At 36.2% G+C, this 11876-nt stretch overlaps 3 protein-coding genes and 1 non-coding gene across 11 annotated transcripts; 1 reads left to right on the top strand and 3 right to left on the bottom strand.

The window, feature by feature from the left end:
* The first annotated feature begins 74 nt into the window (after positions 1-74).
* Positions 75-2111, top strand: LOC105699559 (ribosomal RNA-processing protein 8). 2 transcript variants are annotated; one of them, XM_012424672.1, is made up of 5 exons: positions 75-274; positions 379-1247; positions 1318-1554; positions 1619-1757; positions 1973-2111. In XM_012424672.1, exons 1-5 carry the CDS (start codon positions 200-202, stop codon positions 1988-1990), a joined length of 1338 nt encoding a protein of 445 aa, XP_012280095.1. In that variant the 5' UTR covers positions 75-199; the 3' UTR covers positions 1991-2111. The 2 variants fall into 2 exon arrangements, with proteins under 2 accessions (XP_012280095.1, XP_012280094.1); XM_012424671.1 differs by lacking the exon at positions 1973-2111 and having other exon boundaries at positions 1619-1887.
* Positions 2099-7086, bottom strand: LOC105699558 (helicase POLQ-like). Of its 3 annotated transcripts, none has more exons than XM_012424668.1 (16): positions 6034-6958; positions 5749-5927; positions 5483-5659; positions 5320-5419; positions 5067-5263; positions 4835-4980; positions 4490-4730; positions 4286-4426; positions 3794-4211; positions 3550-3707; positions 3378-3473; positions 3135-3308; positions 2927-3040; positions 2716-2850; positions 2509-2625; positions 2099-2197 (listed from the first exon to the last, which is right to left on the bottom strand). In XM_012424668.1, exons 1-15 carry the CDS (start codon positions 6734-6736, stop codon positions 2545-2547), a joined length of 3060 nt encoding a protein of 1019 aa, XP_012280091.1. In that variant the 5' UTR covers positions 6737-6958; the 3' UTR covers positions 2099-2197; positions 2509-2544. The 3 variants fall into 3 exon arrangements, with proteins under 3 accessions (XP_012280091.1, XP_012280090.1, XP_012280093.1); XM_012424667.1 differs by having other exon boundaries at positions 2100-2184; XM_012424670.2 differs by lacking the exon at positions 2099-2197 and adding an exon at positions 7002-7086 and having other exon boundaries at positions 2532-2625; positions 6034-6836.
* Positions 2214-2349, bottom strand: LOC111674328. The gene has a single exon (XR_002762367.1). It is a non-coding gene; the product is annotated as a small nucleolar RNA SNORA11 (small nucleolar RNA).
* A 381-nt stretch (positions 7087-7467) lies between the features above and the next one.
* Positions 7468-11759, bottom strand: LOC105699407 (translation factor GUF1 homolog, mitochondrial). Of its 5 annotated transcripts, none has more exons than XM_012424353.1 (8): positions 11407-11759; positions 10238-11288; positions 9307-10116; positions 8873-9112; positions 8538-8803; positions 8177-8391; positions 7863-8075; positions 7674-7799 (listed from the first exon to the last, which is right to left on the bottom strand). In XM_012424353.1, the coding sequence occupies exons 2-8, from the start codon at positions 10321-10323 to the stop codon at positions 7674-7676; spliced, it is 1956 nt and encodes a 651-aa protein (XP_012279776.1). In that variant the 5' UTR covers positions 10324-11288; positions 11407-11759. The 5 variants fall into 5 exon arrangements, with proteins under 5 accessions (XP_012279775.1, XP_012279776.1, XP_012279777.1 ...); XM_012424354.1 differs by having other exon boundaries at positions 10238-10927; positions 11158-11759; XM_012424352.1 differs by having other exon boundaries at positions 7468-7799; positions 10238-11759.
* Positions 11760-11876: the final 117 nt, after the last annotated feature.

The following is an 11876-nucleotide window of genomic DNA, read 5'->3' on the forward strand; positions in this document are numbered from 1 at the left end:
CACGGTACGGGCACTCTCCGAAACAAAGCAGATTCCCGAACGCATCCAGTCGTGTTGAGTCGTGTCGCGCCCTTGCTCGGAGGTAGTCGCACGTGGAGATTGACAGCGACATTTGTTGGCTAAGAAAGTGTTCGTGTCAAGTGCAGGCAAGTACGCTTTGATTCAAGATTCTTTATTTTGACAATATTGACCGAAAGCGATGAGCATTTTTTCTGAGGCTACGTGGGAACCCAATGAAATTGGTGATTCATTGAATAAAGAGCTGTTTCGCAAGGTTAGAATCGTAAAATACATGACCCATAATTGTTGACACCGTCCAGTCAATGAAATGCTTAGTTCTGCTCGAATTATTAGTTAACTATTTTTTATTTGTTGTAGAAAATAAAGATAAAAAATAAGAAATTGAGAAAATCGAAGATTTCAAAGGGTTCACAGAATTTACAGGTTAAAGAACATGACATTACCTGCGATTCGATGCAAAGTATTGAGCACGTTGACGTTAATAAGCAGAAGAAGAAAAAGAAGAGGAAAAAAGATCGTAACGGAGACAGGAGTACCTTCAATTCTGTGCAAACTATCGAAAGTGTCAAAATAAATGATCAAGGGAAAAAGAAGAAACGTAAATTATCAAAGTCTAATGCAGAAGAGGTCCCTTCTAAAATTATAAAAAGTAATGCTGTGAGTCAAGTTGATCAGGAAAGTAAAAATTATGTACACAAGAATGAGCTATCGGATGTAGTAAATGATAAAATAATTAAAAAAAAGGAGAAGAAGAAAAAGCATTCCGATATGCAGTGTGAAAATATCCAGGAATGCAACCCTACTGCAAGTATGGTAAAAGAAAAAAGTCTGAATAAGAAGAAGGTAAAAAAGACTGAAACTGTCTATGAGAAAGAAATCCCAAGTCGAAGCAATTTTGTGAAAAAAGGAAAAGTAGATGGTTATAAAACTAATCTAAATATAGAGAAATTACGAAAATTACTTGAAGAAAAAGAACAGAGTGAAGTAAAGGTCAAGAAAGCGATTATGAAACCGTTATCCTTGAGAGATCGTATGATGGCCCAGCTGAAAGCGTCTAGATTCAGATTTTTAAATGAAAAGTTATACAACAATGAGAGTAAACAATCTAAGGAGTACTTTAAAAGTAATCCTGAGGAGTTTCTGGCTTATCATGAAGGTTACAGGCATCAAGTTGAACAATGGCCCATAAATCCCCTGGATATAATTATATCTGCAATAAAGAAAATGTACAGTAGCTTTTAATATGCTTAAATTATGCAGGTTTTCATGACGAATGATTTTATTATTCATTTGCAGGCCCAGTGACCACGTGATAGCAGACTTTGGATGTGGGGAAGCAAAACTTGCAGATTCGGTGCCTCATAAAGTACACTCCTTAGATCTAGTGTCAGTGAACGATAAAGTCAAAGCCTGTGATATGGCTCACACACCATTGTTGACTAATGGAGTTAACGTTGTGGTTTTTTGTTTATCACTTATGGGAACTAATCTAAGTGACTATTTATTAGAGGCCAATAGAGTTCTTAAGAAAGAGTAAGTACTCATAACGAAATTATATTAAGAAATCTTTTTGTTATAACTACATATTTGTTTGCAGTGGAATTTTGAAGATAGCAGAAGTCGAAAGCAGATTCGATAACGTGGAACATTTCACGAAAGAGCTATCAAATTATGGGTTCATCGATACGTGGCAGGATTTATCTCATGATCTGTTCTACTTCATGGATTTTAAGAAGGTAAAAGATGTCAACAGGAAGAACAAACTTCCTTCCATTACTCTAAAACCGTGTTTATATAAAAAGAGATGAAATTTCTAAGTTATATCCACTTGTATATTTCTTTTACATAAATGATCATAACAGTCAATATTTTTTACCATTCGATAATAATAATTATTGCCGACGCGATGGACACTATCCTCTAATTCCTGGGTTTCCTGTTAAACCACGAGACTCGAGGCAAAAACTGATGTGCGAGGCGTCGATGTCGTCGGAGCCATTGCGTGGATGTCTTTGGTGGAAGTGGTACCAGAAGAAGAATAACGAAGATCGAAGAGTCGAAGAAGAGAGAGGAGAGGAATCCGAGATGGAACGTCGCGAGAAGACCCACTGTACCTTTCACCTTATCGGTAAGTAACGTAGAATTGGCAGCGGGGTTACTGTGCTAGACATAGTAACTTAAAAATTAGTTGAAGTTGTAGCAAACAATCTTCACTACTGCGTGAATCGCAATGAGCAGTAGATACCTAATCATTGTTTGCCTGTTTAATATATGTGCTCGCTTAAACAACGTATTCATTCTTTAAACACGTTGTTCTGAAAAGCACAACATTTAATACAGAAGAAAAAAGACAAAGAAATGACCAACATTGTAACGATTTTCTTATCAACAAACGGAAGAGATAATTAAATTATTTGAAAGATTAAATTGAACATTTTCGGTGCGCGTTTGCAATTGCAAAATTGTCAACAGAGTAATTTAACTTACTTTTTTACAAAACACGGATGCTTAGCAATAAAACTGCTACGCATGAAAAATATCCAAACCTTCCAGAACTTCTTCAGCTTCATCTCTAAGGCTTTCCACTTTCTCCAACAGTAATAACTGAAACATTGAGTTTTCAATTTACTTTTGAAGTATGAAATCTAAAATCCAAATTGATAATGCAAAAACATAAGTTATAAGAGTACTCACGTTAGCAGCTGCAATAATTTGCGCAGCTGTTTTCTTAGGCAAATGTTCTATTTTCGTATATAATTCTTTCCCATCGGCTTGTGCTATCGATTTTAAAGTCTTATATCCTGCATTATATAGTTGACGTGCTCTGCCCTATATAATAAGAACATAATTACGTAATGTATGCCATATAATTTATTCCATACACAATGGCATTAGCAATGCTTACCACTTTGACAGAAGGAAGTTCCATCAACGACTCCAACTCACTGGAACAACAGCATGACAATTTCTTACTGAATGTTGTTAACAGATCCCTAAATGCCCAAAATTCTTCTAACTCCTGTTACAAAATGAAACGGGTTAAACATACTGTCAATACCACAAGGAACATGCTACAAAAGTCCTGATTGAATAAAGTGCTGGAGTGAACCTACTTCGCAAAATCGAACTACGGAGTAAGCAAACGAAGAAGTTGCATTTAACAAATTTTGGATAGTTCCTCGATGTACTTGATATTTGTCAGCAACAACGTAGACTGACTCTTGATTCCATAATTCGTGTAACATAAGAGTCAAATAGAATCTCTGTACAACTCTGGGATCGATACCCTACATTGATACATGATAGTCATTATTACATATTTCACTTCATAAAACAAAGTCTCCTTAAATTTATACCTTTGATAATATTCCATCACGTATCTTCGTTATAACAGCCTCATCAAGACCTAATAATCTTGAAGTTTCCATTTGAATTTGTGACAAATTGGTGACCTTAAAAGTGAAGAATGCAGTGTTAATTTTGTATTTTTATTAATTAAATATTAGAAGTTATTTAATATTGCCTTACCACGTCGTAATATACAGAGCCTACAGGGGTTATCTGACTAGCCAACTCATAAGGCGTGATTAGGTACAAAAGGTGTAACGAGTCAAGAAGTACTAAATGTTTCTGGGCTGTTTTCAAGTCTTCGTACAGCACGTAGGCAGTACTTAAGTCTATCGATCCTTGATTAAAGTAAATAAAATAGAAATTATATTCTGGCACTTATTAATTCAGTCGACATACGCAAATGTTTTGATTTATACAATACCTTTCATAGCAGCTTTCCCCAAATAGCTGACGTCTAATACAGTCGAGCTTTTTAATATAATAGACTTGCTATTTTGTGGAGAGACTGCTTGTGGTGAATCGGTAGGAACTTGAGTAGGAAAGACAACAGTTACATTGGAATCAACGAGAGTTCCCTTCCCTTGTTGTTGATTCACACAAAGTACTCCTGTTTTGACCAACTCAGCTATAGCTTTGTCGGTAACCTTTTTAGTATTAACACCCAATGTTCCTTCTTGCACACTTAACAGGGTCTTTGACATCAGTTTGTGTAACTCTGACCGTGTTGTAGCCAATGAAAGTAAAACAGAACTTAAAATTAAGTTGTAAATACCGCGATCTTCTTCCTTGTGTAATGTACTCAGAGAATCATCCATCTTCGACGTAAGGAGTGCCCTGACCTATATATATAAAAAAGAAAAAAAAATTTTAATTGCTCATATGCTGCAAATAATTTTTGTTATAGAGACTTTACCTTTGAGATTTCTTGGGGTTTACATATAAGTATACTTTCGCCAATCTCTCCCAATCCAGCTCTTCCAGCTCTACCTATCATCTGTTTGTATCGGCTCAAAGTTAAGAACTGATTTCCAACGTATGGAGTACGTAGTATTACCTAGAAAATGTTTATCCTGTACAATGTATTCAAATTATAATTAAATATATGCTTAAGAATTACCCTTCTCGCTGGTAAATTGACACCGGCAGCCAATGTAGAAGTGCAACAAATGACACATATGGTTCCTCCTCTAAATGCATCTTCTAATAATATTCTTTCTTCTGCCATTAGGCCCGAATGGTGGTAAGCTATACCAAATCTAATGGATTTGTTTAATACAGGACATATTGTATTTTCTGTTAGCAATCGAAGAGAATTTAACAGTTTTATTTTTTCTTCCTTTTTATGCTCTTCGATGAACCTAAAATTATATGATGTACATTTCAAAATATTCAGAGTATACATTGCTTTTATCATATTTATACTAAAAAGTATGTTAGAAGGCAGTCCTTTTAAACCACTTACTTAGGCAAGATTCTTGTTAATAACAATGATACGTTTTCACAATTTTTTCTATTTGAACAAAATATTAGACACGAGTCTGCGGGTATTACATCTTTTACTAGACCGCCAATCATGTCTGGATCTATTTTAGTTGCAGCTTTTGAATACTGAGAGGTAAAGAAAAAAGTGAATAATCTCTGTATACGCACTTAATTTATAATACATATTAACGATACTGATTTGGTCGAAATACCTGATAATTTACTGTCTTCCTGTCAGTGAATATTTCTTCCTCTTTTAAATTTAATAGCCATATGTCACTCTCACATTTGACGTATTCCTTGATTTCAATAGGTCTGAAATTTTGTGTGTAAATCTCGGCATTCAAGAACTTTGCCAAGTCTTGCAGATTTCCTATCGTTGCACTCATTCCGATTACATGTACATTCTCTGCAAATGGAATAAATCTTACACATTTGTTGTTACTAATTTAAATTCACTCTTACCATCAGTAAATATAACTTTTGTTAATAAAGTTTCTAATTTGGCACCGCGGCCACCATCTTCACCCAATAAGTGTAACTCATCGACAACTACAATGCCAATCTATAACAAAATAAGAGCAATATTGTTCTAACTACTTTATTTCTTTCGTGTAATTATTTTTACCTCCTTCAACCGGTTTTGCTCAATGAGACTATTTACAAGGCCTAGAGCCTTTTCAATTGTACATATGTATATACTATTTTTTCTACGCCTCTTCCTAGGTGGATAGATTCCTTTGCCAGCAGCATATTCTTCTACTAAAAAACCTAATTCAAGAGCGAAGGGTGACATCGATCGAACCTGCAAGTATGTGTAATAATTATTACAAGTAGTAAACTATAACAAGAAAAATATAAAAGATCTGATAATGCATCCAAAAATCAACATACTTTTTCTTGTACAAGCGCAACAAACGGCAACACAAATAGCACATTCTTTCTATTACACACAATTTCTCTAAGCATTAACATTTCTGCAACTAACGTTTTACCTCCGCTTGTGGGAAGTGCATATATTAAGTTCTTCCGACTTTTAACAGCTTGCAAATTTAAGCACTCGTCTTGCCATTCTGGAAATTGAAAACAAGAAATCACACATTTAAACAAGAAATAAAAATTCTTACGTTGAATGTTATATAAATATTTAATGATTTTCTTTAACAGGAATGTACTTACGGTATAATTCACTAATTCCTTTCACCTTTTGAATTAATGTTTTGATCCTCGAAGGCAAACCATAAAAAGTTTTCTGTTCATCTGTGCTGTTATTCAAAGAGCAAGGCGTAGGAATATCGAAGCTTCTTTCAAGAAAGTTCGGTATACTTAAATTAAAACTATCAGTCAGAAATTTTCTTTTCAGGGAATGATTACCTTCTTCAGTTAACGATTTATGCTTTAGAGTATTAGGCAAAGTGGCATGAACACTGTTGACAGAATTTGTTTCATATATTTTCGGAGTGGAGTGAGATAATTTATAAACTGCAAGGTCCTCGATTATTGGAATTTCATTTTCTGATAGGTTTGATAATACTTCCTTTTTGGTACTTTCTTTTAAAGTATTTGTACATACTTTCAGAGAGGAATGATTTAAAGAAACTTGTAAATTCAAATCATAAGTATTCTTAACATCATTGTTAACAAAATCAACGTGGGTCAATGTAGCAGTTGCCCCTTCAATGGGTTTTTTAAAACAATAATCGTGTCCCTTGACCTCTGTATTACCCTCCAGTTTACAATCCTCGTTATCGAAGAGATCAAATTCCATTATAGCTTCATTGAATAAAGTATCATTGTGCCAACCTGCACTATTTTCCGTAATATTTCTGTTCCTCTTATTTTTTAATGATATATCCCTGATATTTTCTTCTGCCTCTTCCATAGCGAAGGAGATTAATAATGAGTGTCAATGAAACTTGAATAACTGGTTCTGCACTTAACAAATACGACGAACAACGCATTTGACTTTTCTTAAAACTGAACTGCAAGAATAATAAATTAACGGGAAATATACAAAAATTGAAAGTTATAAAGTACAATCTATTGTAACCCCAACTTTACAATTCAAAAGATGTTTTCAAACGTGTACGCGATGTTTAACAAAGTGCCAACTCTTGAATAATGAAAATAAAATAACCCTAGTATACCGGAAATGACGATCAAACGATCACAGTGTTGAGTCCGATGGAAATAATGAAAAGTAACTAATGGTTGGAATGGTTGGAATAAAAGAAAAGATGGCCAAGGCCGCACTCCATTGGTCAGTCTCATGTGGTGGGCAAAAAATATCTATTTTGATTAATTGCCAACACCAGAAATATTCATAGGGAGGAACTAACTGATCTCGAAGCCTTCCACGGAAAGTCTCGAAGTAAAACTCCAAATCCAATATGTCGAAAAGACAGCGGGACATTTAAAACGTCCAAAAAGTTTCAAAATTAAATATAATCCTCTAAAGAAAAATGTTAAAAACCACCTTCCTGTCGGCCTTCTAAAGGGAAATAAAATTGGGTAGAACCGGTATTTCAACTACGTAATGAACCATCATTTTGTTTATCAATTTAGACAGTTCAAAAATAAAAGATGAATCATTTGAAACCATGTATTAACGCATTTTATTTGTGGATAATAACAAAATTCTGCGGAAAATTAGAGAACATTGTTTCGTTGGCATTTTTGTTTATAAATATACAAGGGCAACAAATACATTGGAAAATGAACAACTATGTGTTCAACTAAAATTGACTGGAAATCAAGTTCGTATCAACGTTCACGTCTTGGTTCGTTAACAATAGTTAAAAGAACCTTGAACCGTGATGTTAACGTTTTAGCGCTTTAATGAAAGTTTCTCTTGGTAAAGGAATATTACCTATTACTTTCATTTTCTTCTTTCCTTCCGCTTGTTGTGCTAAAAGCTTTTTCCTTCTCGTAATATCTCCGCCGTACTAAAAGGAAAACCCACATGACATGCTTGTATTAAGTATTCATAATTTAAAAGATTCAATTACCAATTTTGACGTGACATCTTTCCTAAATGGTTTCAAATTCTCTCTTGCTAAGATTGTTCCGCCAACTGCTGCTTGAATAGCGATTAAAAACTGCTGTCTAGGAATAATATCCAATAACTTTGTACATAATCGTTTGCCTTCCTCTTTGGCTTTAGTTGCATGAATAATTCTGCTTAATTCTTCAATCGCCACTCCGTTTAATAGAATACTCAACTAAAAATGGTATTCCACAATGCAGTGAAATACTTGTATTACGTAAAGTTTATTCTTCTTAATAAATTGTGTCAAAATGTTGTTAAGTAATATTTACTAACTTTGACGATATTTGAAGGTTCGTACCCAATGTCTTCGTAATCAAAGCTGGCATATCCCGAAGTTATGGACTTCAGGGAATCGTGGAAATCAACGATAATCTCATTCAATGGCAATGTAAATTGCAGCAGTATTCTCTCATCGTCAATGCTGGTTGTTGATTTTTCAACACCTCTCCTATCCATGCATAAGGACATTACGTCCCCGAGATATTTCACTAGACGTTTTACAAAATTTAATTAGATATAGATTGTGAAAAAATTGTGCAAACAATAGAAGGAATATTGCTCATCGCATTTGAAAGTTTAGCCAACATTAGTTATGCGATATGACCATAAGAACAGTAACAAGGAAAGTATTTACCTGGAGTAATAACAGTTCCTAATACCATTGGCTCGTAGAACTGAGATACAATTTGTACTTGGGGAAACGCAGCCGGATTGTTGAATAGAATTTCATCAGTTCTGTATTTTGATATATTTTTTTGCCCAATAATTTTGGCTTTATAAGTCACTCCAGGTGCGGTTACTATTGGCTGGGCTCCATATTCCTGTTCAAGACGTTGCGTAAAGACTTCCATATGCAGCAGGCCTAAGAAACCTAAACGCCAGCCCTGACCGAGTGCCGGACTGTAATAAATTAATATAGAAATGGTACAACTCAAGTGACCTCAAATGACTGAGTGTTTATTTCGTTACCTGGAGTCTAGCTCAATAGTGACCGCATTGTCATTAAGTATGAGTTTCTCTAGAGCATTCTTCAATTCTATGTTTTGGGACTGATCCATTGGATAAATCCCTGCAAATACCATCGGCTTTGCAGCCTTAAATCCGGGCAAAGCTTCCACAGGTTTATCTTTCAAATGCAAAGTGTCCCCTATATGAGCCTCTTCGGAAGTTCGCATATTACAGGCGATGCATCCTACTTGTCCCGCAAATCTATAATATGTAAAATATAATTCTGTAAGAGAGGACAATGTTTTTATTTAAATAAGCCTTGTTTTGCCACAGTAGTGCGAACGAAACGAAAAGGTGAAACGCCGTAGAAAGGCGTCCAACGCATGTCGTGAACATGCACCAACATTTGTAGTTCATCTTCATTATAAACAACAAGATACTTTTATAAAACTTACAAGGTTTTCACAAATTCTTCATCTGGCCTCAGAATAGAGATTGTCTTGACCTCATATGATTTGCCTGTGTGAACAGAAGTGATAAACTGTCCAACAGACAGAGATCCTTCGGCCACATAAATTAAACTAATTGCACCTTTGTATTTACTGAACCAACTGTCAAAAATTAAAGCTCTGAATGGTGCATCTCTAATGGCAGGTGGTGGTGGAATTCTTTTGACAATAGCCTCTAAGAGTTTGTCAACACCTATACCTAATTTTGCTGATATCTTAAGAATATCATCTGCCTCGACATCAAAAAGAGTCTTTAATTGCTTGGCAACTCTTTCTGGGTTAGCATTCTTCAAATCTATCTTGTTTATCACAGGCACTATTACGAGATCTTGTCCAAATGCCAAATAAAAGTTTGCAACCGTTTGAGCCTGTACTCCATCGTTTGCATCGACTAAAAGTATCACACCTTGACAGGCAATTAAGGAACGATACACTTCGTTAGAAAAATCAACGTGACCAGGAGTGTCGATAAGATTCAGAAGGTACTCCGTACCCTCGTATGTATATTTTAACGAAGCCGTCTGTGCTTTCACGGTAATTCCTCGTTCTTTCTCAACCTGCAGCTTATCCAATACTTGTGCTCCAGAGTTTGCCTTGATCGCTCCCGTCATTTCCAATAGTCGATCTGCAAGGGTACTTTTCCCATGATCGACATGAGCGATGATACTAAAGTTGCGAATGTACTCAACCCGTATTTGATACTCTTTGAGAGTTTGCGATTCTGTTGAATATTTACTTACTAAAACCTGCCAGGACCTGTGATAGCAAACTTCATATAAGAAATAATTATTACTTTAATTTCACTACGGTTATAGATTCATTTTCAAAACTTATTAAGGGTATGTGGATATTTTTATTTATTATTTATTGTACCAACCTTCTGTGTTTCTGAATGTCAATTTTTGACATTACATGTCTTGCGCGTAGATTCAGTGAACGGCATAATATCTTATAAGTAATCATTGTAAGTAGCTCATTAAATGTCTCATCGAGCACTTCTATTTCAAAATATTTACAAAATTCATATAAATTGATTTCAATTGAAACATAACCCTACAATCAGTTTAAATTTTATTATCGAGTAGAGGAAATGGGAAGGCAATACACATGGACATTTTCTGAACAACTTGCAGCCCCTGCCACCTAGTGGCAACGCACCGTAATAGAGAGAATTTAAAAATAATAAAATGCGAATAACAACTGTTAGTTTATGAGTACCTATCCAACTAAGTGATGCGGAATAATTCTTATTGTTTCTATCTACTAACGTACAAGCACATATTTTTTGTTTTCTCGGAACATACGTGGTTCCTTAAAAATCTAGCAAAGTAAAGATAAATCCGTTTCCTTGATTAATAAACAGGTGGCATCAACGAGTTCGGTGATTGCATATTTTTAACTTATTGTTTTATGACGCGATGTCGCTATACAATTGTCTCTTTGATTACTTTTTCATCCACCGTACTCACGTCCGTGTATTCAGGATGCCCTTTCATCCCACGCTTCTGCAAGTGCGTCATTCGCCGAAAGTAACCTTCCTTCTCCCTCTACTCTTGAGTATATAATGCTGAAAAGCACAAGAAAGTGCGTAAACGTTACTTACTACGCCATACATATTTTTCCCCCTACAATGATTTTCCCACCACTTTATCGTGGCATCCCGGTTTGGATTATTATTCATAAGCCTCATTAACATCATTAACATCGTCTGTTGGTATATGATAGTCGTCACTCGCCTATTTCCGCAGTATTGCGGATATTCTTATTTATTAATGGTACATAACGGTACATATTTACTTTATCCCCTATCCCCCAAAATTCCCATGGCGGCGTCAATACGTTATCTACGAAGCCTGTTGCTTCAAATAACATCCTGCTGGCATCGGCGTAGGCGTGCTAGTGTAATTACACCTCTTTTTTTTATCGCGCTAAAAGAAGGATAAGCAGTATTGAATAATAATTGATGGCACCCGGTAGTAAGTAAAAAATTGAGGCACTAAAAATAGTATGGATGCAAATAAGTCCATAACGAAGTGACGGTCGTACCGCGAATATTGGCGTTAAGTATTCGGTGCCGTTCGCGCAGGCCTTTAATGCGTTTGGCGCGAAGCTCTACCTAGTTTCTTAATGAAATATTTCTTTGGTTCGATTCCTTTCCTCGGTGATCGCGCCTCGTTCCCCGATACTTATCTTGAGACTTCCGAGGGTCAGTCCACCCCGTATTTTCGAATATTCCCACGCCGGCGCCAATAAAGGAGGTCGCATCTCCGCGACACCGCAGCGTGGGCGCGCGTCATCCCCATCGATTGCCCGCATGAATGATTTTTCCTGCCCGCATGCCGGTGACTTTCCCCGGCGGCGACTCCCCACGTTTCGCCGACCGCGAGGTTGCGCGCGCCGATGAGTCGACCGGTAACAGGTGGTTCGACGCGATTGGCCGGCTCCAGCCGGCGCGCAGTGCGCGCCGCTACCCGGCGCAGCGCACGTGTACGCGACGACCGCGAAGGCACCGCGCT

This window comes from Orussus abietinus, unplaced genomic scaffold (assembly GCF_000612105.2).
Source record: "Orussus abietinus isolate OABI.00-Male unplaced genomic scaffold, Oabi_2.0 scaffold8, whole genome shotgun sequence".
Lineage (NCBI taxonomy): Eukaryota > Metazoa > Arthropoda > Insecta > Hymenoptera > Orussidae > Orussus > Orussus abietinus.

Coding starts and splice junctions, on each gene's coding strand:
- LOC105699559 (XM_012424671.1), top strand. CDS start 200: ATGAGCATTTTTTCTGAGGCTACGTGGGAACCCAATGAAATTGGTGAT. Junction 275..378: donor ATAAAGAGCTGTTTCGCAAG/GTTAGAATCGTA, acceptor TATTTGTTGTAG/AAAATAAAGATAAAAAATAA. Junction 1,555..1,618: donor AATAGAGTTCTTAAGAAAGA/GTAAGTACTCAT, acceptor ATTTGTTTGCAG/TGGAATTTTGAAGATAGCAG.
- LOC105699558 (XM_012424668.1), bottom strand. CDS start 6,736: ATGGAAGAGGCAGAAGAAAATATCAGGGATATATCATTAAAAAATAAG. Junction 5,660..5,748: donor TTGCGCTTGTACAAGAAAAA/GTATGTTGATTT, acceptor ACATACTTGCAG/GTTCGATCGATGTCACCCTT. Junction 4,212..4,285: donor AACCCCAAGAAATCTCAAAG/GTAAAGTCTCTA, acceptor TTATATATATAG/GTCAGGGCACTCCTTACGTC.
- LOC105699407 (XM_012424352.1), bottom strand. CDS start 10,323: ATGATTACTTATAAGATATTATGCCGTTCACTGAATCTACGCGCAAGA. Junction 9,113..9,306: donor GAAGAATTTGTGAAAACCTT/GTAAGTTTTATA, acceptor TACATATTATAG/ATTTGCGGGACAAGTAGGAT. Junction 8,076..8,176: donor AACCTTCAAATATCGTCAAA/GTTAGTAAATAT, acceptor TACCATTTTTAG/TTGAGTATTCTATTAAACGG.